The following is a 16,060-nucleotide window of genomic DNA, read 5'->3' on the forward strand; positions in this document are numbered from 1 at the left end:
ATTTCTGCAATTCATTTTATATGTTAAGGTAGCTTTCCTCTCTGGCCATCCCAGAGTCTCTTTGGTAGTCACTGTCAGACCACCTGGATTCCCTGCATCATGCCCTGTGCTCACTCCACAGTGAGACAAGGATTCCTTACCTTTTATATTTTGAGTGCCCAGTCACCTGGCAGTGACACAGGTCCCCATGCTCTTTGTTGTGCAAAAGGTTGGCAGCAGCTCACTGCCTCTTGCCTCAGGCTCCTGCCCCAGAGCTCAACCTGCATCTCTCTCTGCAGCTGCTCACTGAGCCACCTGCACTGATGCACGTACATAGAATCTTTTGTCCAAGAACAGGCAAGTACCTTTTCAGCATTTATTATACTACAGAATTAAAACTGTTTCATTGCTTTTACTCTTGTCCCAATGTTTCTGCATTGTTGTTACCTGCCCTACATGCCTCTGTTCAGTATGCAATCTCTCTTTGTTATAGATGCATGGGTCTTCTGAACACTTTCCATTGGCTTCCTTCAGCTATAAATTCTCATGCCTGTCTGAGGCATCTGAGAATGTCTCCTGGTTAGTCACTTTTGTCCAAATGCTTTTTTTTTTTTTCCTAGACCTTTATGAATTCAGTTAATCCTTTATCCCAACATGCTTCAGGAAATGCCAATTAGCTGATCTGATCACTCCTGGACTTCTTCTCAAGAGACATTTTACCACTTATTATTAAATGCAGAGATACAGAAGCCCCTTGGTATTAAATGCATAGAGACAGTGCAGAAAACTTTCTTAAACCTACAGGATCTGTGTGGCCAACTTGAATTCAGTTACATTTTTAAAATTAAGGTAGACTTCTGTGAGTTTATGTATGTGGACAGCTTCAGAGTCACTAACTCCTTAATTTTACTGCTGTGTTACAGAAGAAGTATTACTGATTCTTAATATCACTATATTTTCAACTGGTGGAAAAAACATAAAGACTTGAAGCCATAGAAAAGATTTAGCTTTATTCTCTCAATTTTTTATTACTCACAACGGTGAGAAGTCAGCAGATAAACTCCCTTAATATTTTTAGATTGTAATTGTGTTTTTACCCAAGTGCACAGCTCTCAAAGAAATTTGAAGTCAGGTAAATACTTAGGTGCTAACATCAAAATAGATATATATATAGAGAGAGATAAGAATTTTGAAAATGTAACTTGCAGCCTAGATACTTAATAAAATAAAGCCAGCCTTCCTAATTTTTGATATAACTTGATAACAAAACTTATTAATATACAAGTTAGTGTGTTTGGAAGAATGAGGGAGGTAGATGTCTGTTCATCTGTTTTGGTGAAAAAGGTGTTCTACACTGAGTTGTTTACAAACTGAAGTTAGAAACATTAAAAGTTAAACAGATTAAGAGGGACTTTTGTCAGTAAAGATGATTATAAATAATTTCAGAAACTTCTACAGCAGTGTGGGCCACCCTTCATGCCTTAAAATGCTCATTTTTCACTATGTGCACTATATGGAAACCATTTTATCCAGACATTATAGGGTAGCATTCTTTGACTCACTACATATGCAACCACTCAGAAATTGTATTTCCATTATATTGAAAACTCTGATACTAAAAAGAAATTAAATATTGAAATTTGTTTCGTGACATTTCAGAAATACACAGAGAAATAAAACATTTCTTTCTCAAGTATTTAATTGCTTTGTCTCTGTAGTGCTGACATATTATTTTGTCCTGAGTTAAAAAAAATAAACAAGTAACAAACCCTCAAAACTGTCCATAAAAAAATCCCATTTAATCTTAATGTTTTAATATTGCTAAAATAGGAAATCCAACCACTAAGTCATTTCATATTTTAAAATATTGTCAAACAAGTGCAAAATATTTAATTTTTAATGAAACTGCCTTTCCAAAAGCTAAGCTAGGCCTTTGAAAAATATTCTAATCACCCTTAAGTGAAGAGGCCAAGGTAGATGGTGACAATTGTCCTTTAGGCCTGAAAAATCTTTTCTCTTTTGGTCTAATTGGTGAACAGAGCTCCTCATATACGATGTTATCTCTGTAGGATAATCATGACTTTGAAGGAAACTTCAGCTTGCTCCTGCATGGCTGAAGTCATCATGGCTCCTGATGAAAATTTCTGTGGAAGTGGACAAATTCCTCATATTGAACTTTAGGTCTACAGAAATACATTAAGAAAGATAAAAATTGACTTTGCTACATATCTTGAAGATAGCAAAAAGCAGAAGGGCTTTTTAAATTTTTTTTTTGAATACAGGAAAACTGGGATTATTTTACAACCACAAAGAGGAATGTCTTCACAAAGCAGACCAAGAAGTTTCAGGAGGAGAACATTAATTACAGCTGCTATTCTTCTTTGAAGGCATGATTAAAAGTTGGGTTGCCCTGCCTGTGTACAGAATTTCAGTTCAAAGGAGGTGACTGAATGCAATCCCTGAACATCATTATAGCATTAAGAAGCATGCAAGGGAGAAATAGGATAGCAGCCTACTATTAAAATCAGGCAACCCAGGAGAACTTAACTGAAAACAGTCTTTTATTACACCAGTAAAATATTTAAAATAAACAAGGCGGAGAATGGAATAAAATCTGATAAACTAAAGAGGCCTGCAGGGACCAAAGTATCCTAAAAAGAAGAAAGATTATTTAGAAATAAATGTTTTAACAAAATTCAGTCCTTCTTGTGGTGGACTTTCTTTTCCTGCATAAACATATTTATAAAGAATGCTGTAAGCTCCCATGTCATCTTCACAATCTTCTATGAACTATTGAGGATTGTGACTTGGGAGGTGAGCTGATGATTTTTATGTCTGAACCTTCTCTAGAATGTCTTTGAATTGCCTATTAGCATCTCAACTACCCAGAATATCAAATCCAAATCTTTGCAACTCATCAGGCCCATTAATATGGGGAACAGTAGAGAAATGGAGGAAAGAATTTGGACCATATTTAAGCAAATTTACACAGGCCAGGCTTTGAGTTTGTGCTATTTACTTTAATATAAATCAGAATTGGTGTTACTTTAAAAGCAGTATTTGAAAATATTTTAGAATTTATGCAATTTCTTTTCGTAACTTAGGTTCTCCAGATCTTTAGAAAAAAAACCAACCAAAACCCCAAGATATAGAGGGTCTCCTTTCCTCATTAAAGCTATACTTGGCATGTAGCTAGAAAACAGGAAATCATAGGGTATTTAATTTTTCATATTATGCCTCTATGGGTTCTAAATCTGCATGTAGCAAGAACAATGCTTCCCCAGAGGGAAATATCTATATCCACTGTGATGATAAAACGACACAGCTCTGAAAGCATTGCAACAGCTGACCAGTAAATGTAAGTGGAGGCCTATTTCAATTACGCTGTTTTGGAGTTTGACTGGGCATCCCATATCCTTTATGAAGTAATTATCTATGGAGTCACTGTGGAGAGGAAACATCCTCTCTCATAACCTTCCAGAGTTCATTCTTTTCAGATATTTTTTGGAGTGGCTAGGTGGTTTTACCCATTCATAAACATCTCCACTACAGATTTTCCGTTCAGCCTTTCACTTTCAAGGCTGTGAAAGTTGGCTTTCATTACACAAATAGCACTGAAAATCAAAGGATAAAAAATGTGTTGTTTGTAGGTTGGGTGTTTTTTTTCAAATCTGAAAAAAAAAAATCTGTAGGTCTGGAAATGGTGGGAATATTCTTTGCAGTTATTTTCCATCAGATGCTGGTGTTAACAGAATCTGTAGTGCTACATTTGGAAGTGTTTCTTCTGGGAGAAAAAAAAAAAAAAGAAAAATGTAAAGAGAATGTTTTATTTTTTCAGAATGGAAGTGCAAAATAGCAGATCTCTCCTGTTTCATGTCACCTCAGAAACTGACTCTGGTTACTGAAGCCAGTGGTCTCACGTAGCAAGACAGCTGGATTATTCTTTCCTTTTCTATTTTAGAATTAACATCTGCTTTGACCATGGTGTAAGGATCTGTGTGAGCACATGTGCTTGTGAAATATGCATGGCTGTATGCCTGTGAGTACATGTAGGAATGTGAAAAACAGGTTCAAAAGGAATGGGTGAGTTGTATTTACCAGAAAGTAGTTTGTTCATTCATGGTCTTGCTTAATACTTTCTAATTTTTTTTTTTTGCAAGAAAATTAATAAATGTAAGACCCACCAATAAACCCTTTGCTAAAAATCCTTTTCTAAAACACTATAATAAAAAAGAGAGACTTTGATCTCTTAACAGCTGTTAGTTTTGAGTAGAAAATCTCATAATTGTACCTGACATGTTAGTGAAAAAGTATCACCAATCTGTTTGTGCAATAAAAAACAATCTTTGTCATAATTATTAAGGGATTTTGAGAACATGCAGTTTTACTTAAATGAAGGAAATAAGATACCAATATATGAGCTTGAAATGCAGAATGTTTTTGTCTGTTCAAAGGTTATAAAAAAATATCTCATCCTCCATTATATTTAAGTGTACTAGATATTAAGTGCCACTTTTGTCAATTCAGAGTAAATTCCTGCTTATGTTACTTTTTAGAAAAAGTTTCTATTACCTTGCATCAAAAAGCATTGCCACTGTTGGCTGAATTGACTGCCTTTGCAGAAGTAAGTCAATGAATTTTTTGCTGAGGTGTTTGGTGATCTTCTGGGGAAATGAAGGGGGTGGTTTATTTTTGGAGTCCAGGTAGTTTGTGAGTGCAACAAAAGAGGTGCACTGGAATGGGATTTTATTCAACCAGATTGGGACATGAATAGCAGGCCAGAAGCCATGGCATTGGCTTTGGTGGAAGCACAGAGCATGCCGAATGCTCAGGTTCTTACCCTTTAAGCTAAATTACCCTGAAGTCTGCACAGTGGCATCAGTGAGAGTATCATTTCTTGGGGTGTTAAGTAAAGGTATCTCTGGATAAAATGCATGGCTGCATTCAGACCTCCCAGCAACAGCACTTTGGCATTAAGGAGACATTTAATTTTGAATTATTGCTTGACAAATTTTATCTTCAACTTGTAATTATATCTTCCTAGGTGTCACTCCCTGTTGACTCATACTCTAGAAAATTATTCTTAAGGGAATCTAGGGACACACAAGAGGATGGCAGGTTGGTTTTAGTTTAAATAATGATTGCTAGAAGTGACTGATTATCAGCACCAGTAAAAGTCCCATGCAGAAAAATAACTTACCTTTTCTTTAACATTCTGATTTCTTACTGTCCAAGTTTGAGAAATAATGAACTCTTTGCTTAAAAAGAATGTCTTAATAGATTCAATAAGTGGCATAGATATTCTGATTTTTGTCAACAGAACTAGAGTTTGGACCATCTTGTAGTTTTTAGTATCTTCAGTAATCTTCATATTGATCTAGGTTCCTGGAAATTGAAACAGTCTTTCCATATAGCTGGGTCAAGATTTTCTAGACTTTCAATATAACCAATGGAAGGAGTGGAAGAGGAGGGGAAATGCACTTGTGTGTTTTTCCTTATGTTTTTCTGTGTCATGTCCTATTGTCAGCAGTGTGCAGTATTCCATCAGACAGAGGCTCTGTCTGCCTGCAGCAGCACCCTGTGGGTCTCAAAGGAGTTTCTTGCCTGGGCTTCTTCTGAGTCTCTGACATCTGTTCCCCTTCTTGGAGAAAAGGAACTTTTCTGCCTTCCTATATTTCTGTAATGTGTTCTGGAAACTTTCCACAGACCTACATTAAAATTTTGTTGGCCTAATGACCAGTGACCTATAACTCATAGTAAAAAAAGGACTTGTGTACTTGAAGGCAGCTGGGAAATTCCTGCCAGGTAGGACTGGAACTCAGATATGGCCTGGCTGTTGTCTTGAGCTTTTTGAGGAGCAGTGTGATTTGTGATGAAGCTCTCATGAAGTAACTGACTTGCAATGCTGTGTACTGAGTCAGGTGAGGTGCACCTCCTTACGCTAACAAATAGATTGTCAAAGTGCACAGCTTCGTCCCTTCCCTATTACATGGTAAGGCTATTTATATTTATGTGGGGAAACAGTTTAGAGGGTAAAATAGCTCTGAGTAGTACGATTGAGGTTGTGATCACTTGATGACTGGTCAGCAGTGATCACTTGAACTGAAAACTGTTTTCAACTTTCTTGATAGAAAACCAGGGGCCATTCTTATATGTCCTATCAGCTGATCCATAAGGTAGTGCTGAAGCCTGGCTGAGGTGGGAGACAATTCAGCCCTGTTGTTTGCATTGAGCTTCATCATTCAGTCTTTTTTTCAGGAAATTAATTTGTCTGTACAAGTTTTCTACCAAGTCTGCTTGCTGTTTTCCAAATGCACTTTCAACATCTTCTGACACACAACTTCACATAGTCGAGTATTTAATGGTTTACAATCAGCATGGCATCTTGTGACTTCAAAACCCACACAGGCAAAAATCAGTGTTTATTATTATAAATATTATTGTGTTTACCTACTAAAATTATGTGGGTACTACCTATCAATTTTTTTCCATTTGTCTCATTGTTGTGAGACCACCAAAAAAGGGTTATTTATCCACTGTACTGACAATATCTTCTTCGGTTTGGTTTGGCTATGTTTGTTTGTTTAGTGATAACCTGTGTTCCCACAAGCTCTGTTATACAGAGTACCTGTAACAATTTTTTTAAGATGTGATTTTATCTCAACATAGATAAAAATGTGTTGTTGTAGACCAGGTCTAGTTACCAGGTCTGTTTTTAAAAGCACATGAATTTCCAGCTGTAACCATGGTGTAGAGTGTCTGCACTGAGTCCCTTATCAGGAATAAGGCAGCTCCTGCCTTGAGCCTGATTTCCAGCTCCCACCTCTGCTCTCCTTCTATTTATCATCCCCTTGCCCCAGGTGCTGGGTATGGCACTTCATAGCTGCTGGACAGAAGACAAATGGATACTTGTCAGCACTGACACAAGGTAGTTCATATTGACTGTTTTATTCCTCCAATCAAGCTCTGGGCTGACTGAGGACAACCTTGGCTTTACAAATCTGAAAACTGATGAAAGAGGTTTAGCAGAATTTGGTAGTAGGACTTTATTTTCCCCCACAGTAGTGAGAGCTACTTTTCCTCAGTGCCCTCTTAATGTCTTTGAAATATGTGATAGATGCAAAGCGTTAATTTCATCTCCTGTGTCATATATGAATTAGGGAATGGATACCATAGCAGTGGGTACAATTACTGATGCCTGTTTGTAGTAGCTACCTGAAATTAGTCTGTCTGGCTCTCTCCCTTTTTACCTCAGTAACTTTAGTGCAGCACTCTCTGAAGCCTCATCATAGGTCCTTTTAATTGATGGGGCTTAAACATATAATTTTCTTTTCAGTAAGAGGAAAGTAAGCTCTCATTTCCTTATACAAATGCAATATTTATCATCATTTTAGCCAAGGGAAATTTAGACCAATGCAATTTTTTTAAAAGTACATATCTATACAATAAAGGATCTTAGAAACTAGCAACAGAGACAAGCAGTCATCATGCCAAGTCAGTCAGAAATGCTGATGGAATGAAATATAATTTGTTTTTATAATTCAGAACCACAAAGTCTCTTGAGACCTTAGATGTCTGAACCATCTGCCCTTGGGCACCTCTGTAGCAAGTGGTAAATCCAGTGGTATCATGTATGAGACATCTGTTCTCAAGCCCTATTTATTCTTGATTTTGGGAATTCTCTCTTTTGTTCACACTTCATGAGATTAATCCTAACTACTGGCCTTAAACTTGTCCTTTTAGTACCTCTGCAACCTATTTTGGAGGAATAATTATTCCTTACTTAGTTTGCTGGCTCATAGGAATCCTTTTCCTAGGCTTATCTCTCTCTGTGTCTGGGCACTTAGCCCAGGCTGTAGATTTCAAAGGCAGCAGGGTGCCAGGAGGTTAGACACTGTAATGTTGTGAATACCTTTGTGGATCCAGCAATTCATCATTAGCTGAAAATTGATATCCTGTTATTTTTTTGAGCAACACTTGTATATGCCATATATAGGTAAGGATGTATACAAAGTGTTTTGTGAGTTGGAGATAGCCTACACAATTAATTATAAATATAGCAACGAGGCTGAAGTGCATTTTATTTTGTTCCTGGTAGTACTTAACACATTCTTCAATGCAGAGATGCCAAGATACACAGTACAGTCATGACTGAACTTGCTGCTGCAATGATGGAATGATGTTTCTTCCACACTATTTTCACTGAAAATAGCCTTTTTAGATACTGCAGTTCTTCATTGCTTGATATCCATTTCACAAAAATTGTAGATGGATGTACATAGTTTATTATATATATGCATTTTGTAATATTTGCATTTGATTTTTATGTGAGTAGAATGATTTTTTTTTTCCTTAAGGGCCATTGCATGAGTAGAAGTAGTTGAAAAATGCTCTTACAAAATGTATGAGGTAAAAAATTATTCCTTTATATCATTTTTAGGATCTATTTTACTTTTTGTGCTGAATGACTTTGGGGACAGCTGAGAGCTTGGCATTTTTTTGGAGCATTTCTTTTTGTAACAGTGAATTGCTGATTGTTAAATTTACAGGATATCTGCTAAATATTTCTCTTACATTTCAGCCTTGGTACTTAAGAAAGAAAGTAAAGGACTTTGAAGTGTCTATCACTATAGCCTAATATCAACTTAGATAATTAGTTAAAGCTTTTCACAGTAAAGTGTCCATTTTTCATTGCTGGATTTTCAAAAATACCTGGTAAATATAAGGATCATCTGCTATAAAGGCTTATTTGTTATAGGCAAATTAGTTTTCCATCATGGGGAGACAGGATATTTGTAAAAATGTGAAGAAATTTGTTGTCATAAAAAGGTTCTATATTCCATTTTATAGCACATAAGAGTAAATTATTTATGTAATATATTGTTGCGCTATTTATGGATGGCAAGAACCTATATACAAACAACTTTTCTTAGAAATGGCAGGTATTCTGACTTGCAAATATTATTTCTTTCATGTAAAGCAGGGAAGAATTCAGGACAAGCCTGTGCTATAGAATGAATTTCTCAATTGAATAAAATAATAATGAAACATCCCAAGTAATTGATGCATAACTGAAAAAGGTGATATGCTTGCCTGTGACTAAAACTGGGTGATGTAATTTGAAAGTTGTTGTTTTTACACGGGCAGTTGCTAACTGCATGCTTCATTTATGCCATGCCTAAACTTGATTTGAGTTTAGGATTTGCCTGTTCAGAGAGCTGTTGAAGTCAATGAGATTCTGCAAAGGCAGCACAAAATCTGATAATGAATTCCCAGCATTTTAAAAATATGACATGAATAGAATAGAATAGAATAGAATAGAATAGAATAGAATAGAATAGAATAATTTCAGTTTGAAGGGATCTATGATGATCACGTAGTCCAACTGCCTGACCAAATCAAGGCTGACCAAAAAGCTAAAGCAGCTCATAAAGTGCATTGTCTTAGTGCCTCTTAATCACTGACAGATTTGGGACAGTTTTGAACCATTCCTACTAATTTTTTGAATAAAATAAGAAAAATACCTTCAGATATAACTTTGTTTTGTATATTTTGCTTAAAGATTAAATACATTAAGCTTGAGAAACCTTACAAAAGGGACCTTGGTAACACCTTCATGTTAATCTACATGCCATGCTTCACCTGGCTGGACCCTTGTTTTTGTTCAAATCCTACCACTGAAGGTGTTCATCAACCTAATTTGTGAAGTACTTTGGAAAAACAGAATTCTAGCATTTTGATAAGAGGAACAAGATGGATGAAAAAGTTGGAAAGCCTCCCCAAACACACAACAGCCATCTGACTGTGATTTAATTGACTAACTGCATTTAATGCAAAGAAATTTATGTGTTTCAAATGATCTTAAACATCAGAAGATAAATACCAGCATTCATTAAAAATAGAGTACCACTTTTATAACTCATTAAAAATAGAACATCTTTTTAAAAACATATTCTTATTCACACTGAAAACAATCTTCAGTGTAGAAGTATTTAGATGTAGGGATACAAAATGTAAAATTTGCTTGCATTTGTCCAGTATTTTGTCACATTTGGTCAGAGGTAAATATTTTCTCATTTTCTTAATTTTCTCGGTTTATTAGTGATTAGATTCCCCCCAATAAGCTCTTGTGGTTGGAATAACAAAATTCAAGAACAATCATTGGTGGGTGTTAGATGTAGCAGTGAGAATCAAGCAATAGTTCTTAGAGAAAAAAAAAATAAGCAAATTGGCAAACAATCAGAAAGATCACCTATGGTATTGGAAACTGGTAGCAATATAGACTCAGTGATTCATGAAATAGGCTCAAGAAGTTTTTCTCTTGCATGCTGAAGCACAGATAATAGTGTTGTAATTGGAGAGTAGAGATTCTCCATAACTGCTCTATTCTATGAAAACTAAGAAGTCACTAAGTTTCTGTAGAAATCAGCCCTTTTTACTTGAGAGGTAAAATGCAAAGATTTCAATCAGCACCCTCTGTCAGGAAGAAATATAAATATAATCTCTGAGTTTGTGTTCATTTGCTGATTAGCAGTTTAGAATATTCAATGACAGCTTCTTAAATAATTAAGACAACTCAATTAAGAATGTCATAATAACAATTAAAAGTGATCTGTATATATTCTCTGCTACATGCTCTGTGCTGACAAATCAGAGGTGTGTGACAGTACCTGATACAAGAGCCACATCATGAACATGAGGTAACTGTAAAACTGTGGATCCATGGCTCAATGCCGTGCTGTGGCAAGGCTGCGTTCTCAGTTGCCATGGATTAGGTAGGTCTGGGGAACTTGGTCCAGTTGAGCCAGAGTGTGGTGCTTGACAGCAGGTCTCAGAATGTTGTTTAAAAAGGTACATAAAATATAAAGTAACAGGTAATTGTTGTTACTCTTTAATGTAGCATTAAGTGTGTAAGCCTGTACAAAGCATGTTTCGAAACACATAGGAAATGTTACTTTTGGCTGTGCTGTTGTATCTCAGATTATCACTTTGCTTTGTCTGCTTGCCTGGTTAGCTAAGAGTTTTTTGAAGTGTAGATATTTACTGTGTTAAAATTCTTTTTTTATCTTTTAATTTTTCCTAGGAGGTGTTTGCATTGCTCAGTCACTCAAAATCCCTCGGGAACCAAGACCAGGAGAATTTGAAAAGATCATTAAGCGCTTGTTGGAAACTCCAAATGCTCGAGCAGTGATCATGTTTGCGAACGAAGATGATATTAGGTGCCTGTTTCCTCATTTTATGTTCTGAAGATGTTCCTCTTCACAAAGATGCTTGGTTGGCTGGTGAAAAATAGACTAACAGAGAAGTTTCAGACTCAATCCTATGTAAAAAATTCTTGGAAATCTGATGAGAAGAAATGGAGTTGTAATTATAGAGTGGGCTGGTCCTTTATTCTGTGTAGTTCCAGACTTCTCCTACCTCCCAGGAGTGAAGTGCCAATAGACAGTTATTTGGCTACTGAAAAGGAAGAAACCAATAAGAATGCTAGAAAAATATGTCTAAAGATGAAACAAATTAACTTATATATTACTGTATCTTGAGTTTATTACAGCTGTTGTTGAATATGCCTTAGACTGTGAAAACTATAGATTAATTAATTATTTTAAGCTTATGCATAGCCAAAATAAATGCTGGGTTTCTCAAATTCTTTGTAAATGGAATTTGTTTAATTGGTTATTTGTTGTTTGTTTGTAGGAGAGTACTGGAAGCAGCCAAAAAAGCTAATCAGTCTGGACATTTTCTCTGGATTGGCTCAGACAGCTGGGGGTCAAAAATTTCACCAGTCCAGCAGCAGGAGGAGATTGCAGAAGGAGCAGTAACCATTCTACCCAAAAGAACATCTATAGATGGTAAGGATGTGGCACAAACCTTTCATTTTCTGTCAAAGTTCAAGTACTCTAGGTCTCTTTAAAAATAATTTAAAAATCAGGTAGTCCTTGATTACAGGGACTTCAGGAAAAGTTACCTGAGTTGGTCTGATCCAAAAATAATTTAATATATCTGCTGAGATGAGGAGATGCTGAATCTGCAATCAGGCAATCTTGTAATTGTCTAATAATGACACTTGGAGTTGAGAGCTTCTTAACCATAGCCTGGTCATTTTTTGGGACAAGTAAGGAGAGTATTGGATGAATGATAATGAATCAGATTATTCTGTGGGGAGGAGATTGATCTGTGCCCTGCTTTCCACTCCTAAACTTACTTTAAGAAGATACTGTATTAAGAAAGATTCTTTCTTGGTGGATGAAGTGGAAGTTGATTTGCAGTACATTATTCCTGTGAGAGTACTGGATATAGTAACATCTCTTATGTCTAGGTAAGTATGCTAAACTGGTAATTGATTCAGAAAAATGAACACTATTGATGTTACATAGAGAATTTAGCCACAGGGAAATACTTGTAAGGAGCTAATCCAGATGGGATGCGTTAATCATGATTTCATTATGACAGCTGGATTGCAGGGGTAAGGCTGGTGATCATCAGGTTTAAGTAGGAATCTTTAGTTTCTCAACTAGAGTCATTAACTATACAAATAGAAGCAGAATTACAAGTGTCCTAGATGTCCTCTTATTCAGCAAAGAATTACCTCATGATTTTATGTGGCCTTGAAATGAAATATAATCCTTAGATGCTATTATGTTCATAAAATAGTTTGTGTCTAAAGCTTTTTCTTGTTCTTATATTTATAAAAAATCTGACATTTTCTTTAAATTTATATTTTTGTAATATTTTTTTACATGTAATACTTTAATGCTTCTTTTACTTCTCTTCAATGTAGGATTTGATAGATATTTTCGGAGCAGAACACTTGCTAACAATCGAAGAAATGTCTGGTTTGCAGAATTTTGGGAGGAGAATTTTGGATGCAAGTTAGGATCACATGGAAAAAGAAATAGCAATATCAAGAAATGCACAGGTAACTGTGAAAGTAAAACATTATCTGTAAATTGTTTATAGGAGTGACGGAAATGAGCTTTCTTTTCTTTCTTTTCATCACTTTTCTGTCTCCGGTGCATATTGCTGGGTTGTAAGAAAAGTGTGACATTTTTTTTAACCTGAAGAAAAAAATCATGGACAATGTAGGAGAAATTTAGTAGTTAATTTGCACAAATACAATGATGGTACAGATTTTATTAAAAACCAGTGGAGGTGGTTCAATTCCATTTATGTTTTCAATGAACTCTTCTCTCACCCTATCTGTAGTTGTCAATACGATTTTTTTTAGCAAGTGTGTGCATCATGGTAATTTTCATATTGTTAACCCTGAAGTATATACTGTGAAAATTAAATGTATGTTTAAACTATTGAGGTCTTGGTGATAGGTCAAGTCTTGAACTCCTTATTTAGTTTACAAACTGTGTTTGAGGATGAAGGAAAAAGCAAATCAATATGTTCTTATTTCTTTCCCCATGTGTAAAAGCAGGAACCTGTATCACATTATGAAACTGAAAGCCTCTAAAAGGTTTGAGCAAAAACTTGAAGTAATTGTCACTAGTTTTTGCAAACATGCTTGCTCAGGCATCATACCCAGATGCAATTGTCATGGCACCTTATATAGCAGACACATCAGCAGCTGACTTTGTTCTTCTCTATGAGATGCTGTTCTCTTGCTGTTACTTGAAAAGTTTATTACAAGAGTGTTACTTTGTGTGGCTACAGCAGATTGTTTATGTTACTTTTTGTGTAGACGCTTTTACCTAATGCCAGGGCTCCTTGTGTCATTTCCTTAATTACTGTCACCACTCCCAGCATTGCTGGCTGTGACCATCATCTGTGTGAGTAGTGCCAGCAGCACTACACAATTTTGCTGCACTACGTACATAAGTTGTCTGTGATGTGCCTTGATTTTCCTGGCAGTCTCTTTCACCACATAATATTTTCCCCATGGAACAACTTTTTTTTTTTTTTCACTTGCTGTCGCAAGATTTCTGGCTGCTTGCTGACACTTTCATGTAGCCTTTGTTATAGGGCTACCCTTCCAAACTTTCTTCATGCCAGCACCCCACTTCTTCTGGGCTTGTCAGACAGAAGCACTGTGAAGTCTCCAAGAACATGGATTCCTGCACTTTCTGGGCCATCAGATTTATTGTATGTGTATTGTGCCATCAATTCAAACGCTTACTGCACTGGGCTTAACAAGTTGCAGATACAACTCCCACAGAAATATCAGAGCCATGCATTCACTCTGTCATTTCAGCAATGCCTTGTCTTCTGCCTTTTACCACATATTTCACAAAAGAAGGGTAATATTCAGTTCCTCACTGAGCTAAATGATTGCTCATTACTCTAATCCTTTACTCCTTGACCTTGATTCATATAGCAGTAAATCATGGCTGGATAGTTACCCACATCTGGAAAGGAATTATTTTGCCATTGCTATTTTAAGTGGATAATAGGTGAGTTTTTTAAGTTCTTCAGGTGGAATGACTGGTGTATGTGTTGTAGTTTAGGAATCTCTAAATGGTACCACAGATGGCTGTATGACTTATCTCAGCCTCATCTCATCTGTCAAATTAAATTACCAAAAGTAGTGTATGAAATGCATAAGATGTATCTTGATCCAAAATAATTTCTAATTTGAATCAGATATCTGCATATTTTATGAAAAAAAAAAAACCAAAACCCCACACCTGGTATATTCTCTGAACCTGAAAGTAGAATGAAAACATATTTCTTGTGCCCAGAAAGATAACATAGTGCTAAGTGATGGGACAGAGACATGGGAGGTCTCATGGGAAGAGCAGTTGTACATGCATTTTAACTGGCAGGGAAAAAAACCCAATGAATTCTTCTGCAAAGTAGCTATGAGTGATAAGACTCCTGACTAAAACCACTTAAAAGTGGCTTGCCACAATAAAAGTCCCCACTTGAACAGAAGCAGATCTGACACAAACTGGCAATTCATCATAATCTGTATGCTTATCTATCTCAAATTTAAAAGGTTGGGTAACAAAGGTACTCCAGATATGACAATTTTAAGTAAACTGAATAAAGAGATAGTGGTGGTGGTAGTAAGTTCAAAATAAACCTCCTGTGATTTAAGGAAAATGATAGGTAGAGAATGGGGGAATGACCCCCAGCCCAATTTAGACTCAGAGAATTGCAAATAATATCTTGATGCACCCCAGTTCATTTGTCAGGGGCCTCTCATGCTCAAAAGAGAGGCAACAATGACATCCTGGCTGGTTCTTCACACCACAGCCCTCAAAACAGTTGAGTGTGTACCATGATCTCCTATGTCTGCTAAAAATTAGTCTCCTACCCATGAATCTGTCATTTCCTTGAGAGGCCAAAGGCATTACCTCATGGCCAGGTCTGTTCTGAATCAATGGTGGCAGGTGAAAAAATCCCCAAATATTAATAAGAATATAAGAGTTGTTGCATTTAGTAGTTTTTAGCTTAATATTGAAAACCTTGAAATTCCTATGGCCTATCCCCACTGCCATTTTTCCTTGCAGTGGGCTTTCTCTGATATTTTGAGTGTAGTATCTTGGTCCTGATTTTCAGCTCAATTCTTAAAAGGCATGTGCAGGTGGCCAAGCATAGGAACAGGCTGACCACAGAGGCTGTGGAGTCTCCCTCACTGGAGATATTCAAGAGCTGTCTGAATGCAATCCTGTGCCATGTGCTCTAGGATGACCATGCTTGAGCAGGGAGGTTGGACCAGATGGATCACTGTGGTCCCTTCCAACCTGACCCATGCTGTGACTCTGTGCTTCTGTATTCCCATCTCTAGTTCAGAACTTGAAGACTGAATGTAAAAACACCATTTATTCTAATTTTCCTGTATTTTTATCTGGGCACTGCAGAAAATAAGATTCTCTTTGTGTTTTGCCCACAAGTCCTGTTTGTAAATCACGTCACTGTCTGTATAAGCGTTGAAGATGTGTCTGGATGTGGCACTTTGGGATATAGTTCGGAGGTGGTTATGGTGGTGCAAGGTTGACAGTTGGTCTAGATGATCCTGAAGGTCTCTTCCAACTTTGATGATTCTGTGATTCTGTGATGTTGTGATGTCAGTAAGCAGTAGTACACTGAAAGAAATCCAAAAGGATCTCTCTCTCCAATGATATTAAAAGGC

General features: G+C 36.5%; 1 protein-coding gene across 4 annotated transcripts in view; it reads left to right on the top strand.

The window, feature by feature from the left end:
* GRM8 (glutamate metabotropic receptor 8) overlaps positions 1-16,060 on the top strand; it is a 303,263-nt gene that overhangs the window by 120,873 nt on the left and 166,330 nt on the right. For all 4 annotated transcript variants that reach the window (XM_064422214.1, XM_064422213.1, XM_064422215.1 and 1 more), the window contains 3 exons: positions 11,063-11,198; positions 11,674-11,828; positions 12,758-12,895. In XM_064422214.1, coding sequence (XP_064278284.1) covers positions 11,063-11,198; positions 11,674-11,828; positions 12,758-12,895 — 429 coding nt within the window. The remainder of the gene's footprint in view (positions 1-11,062; positions 11,199-11,673; positions 11,829-12,757; positions 12,896-16,060) is intronic.

Source organism: Passer domesticus, chromosome 5, assembly GCF_036417665.1.
Source record: "Passer domesticus isolate bPasDom1 chromosome 5, bPasDom1.hap1, whole genome shotgun sequence".
Classification (NCBI taxonomy): Eukaryota; Metazoa; Chordata; class Aves; order Passeriformes; family Passeridae; genus Passer; species Passer domesticus.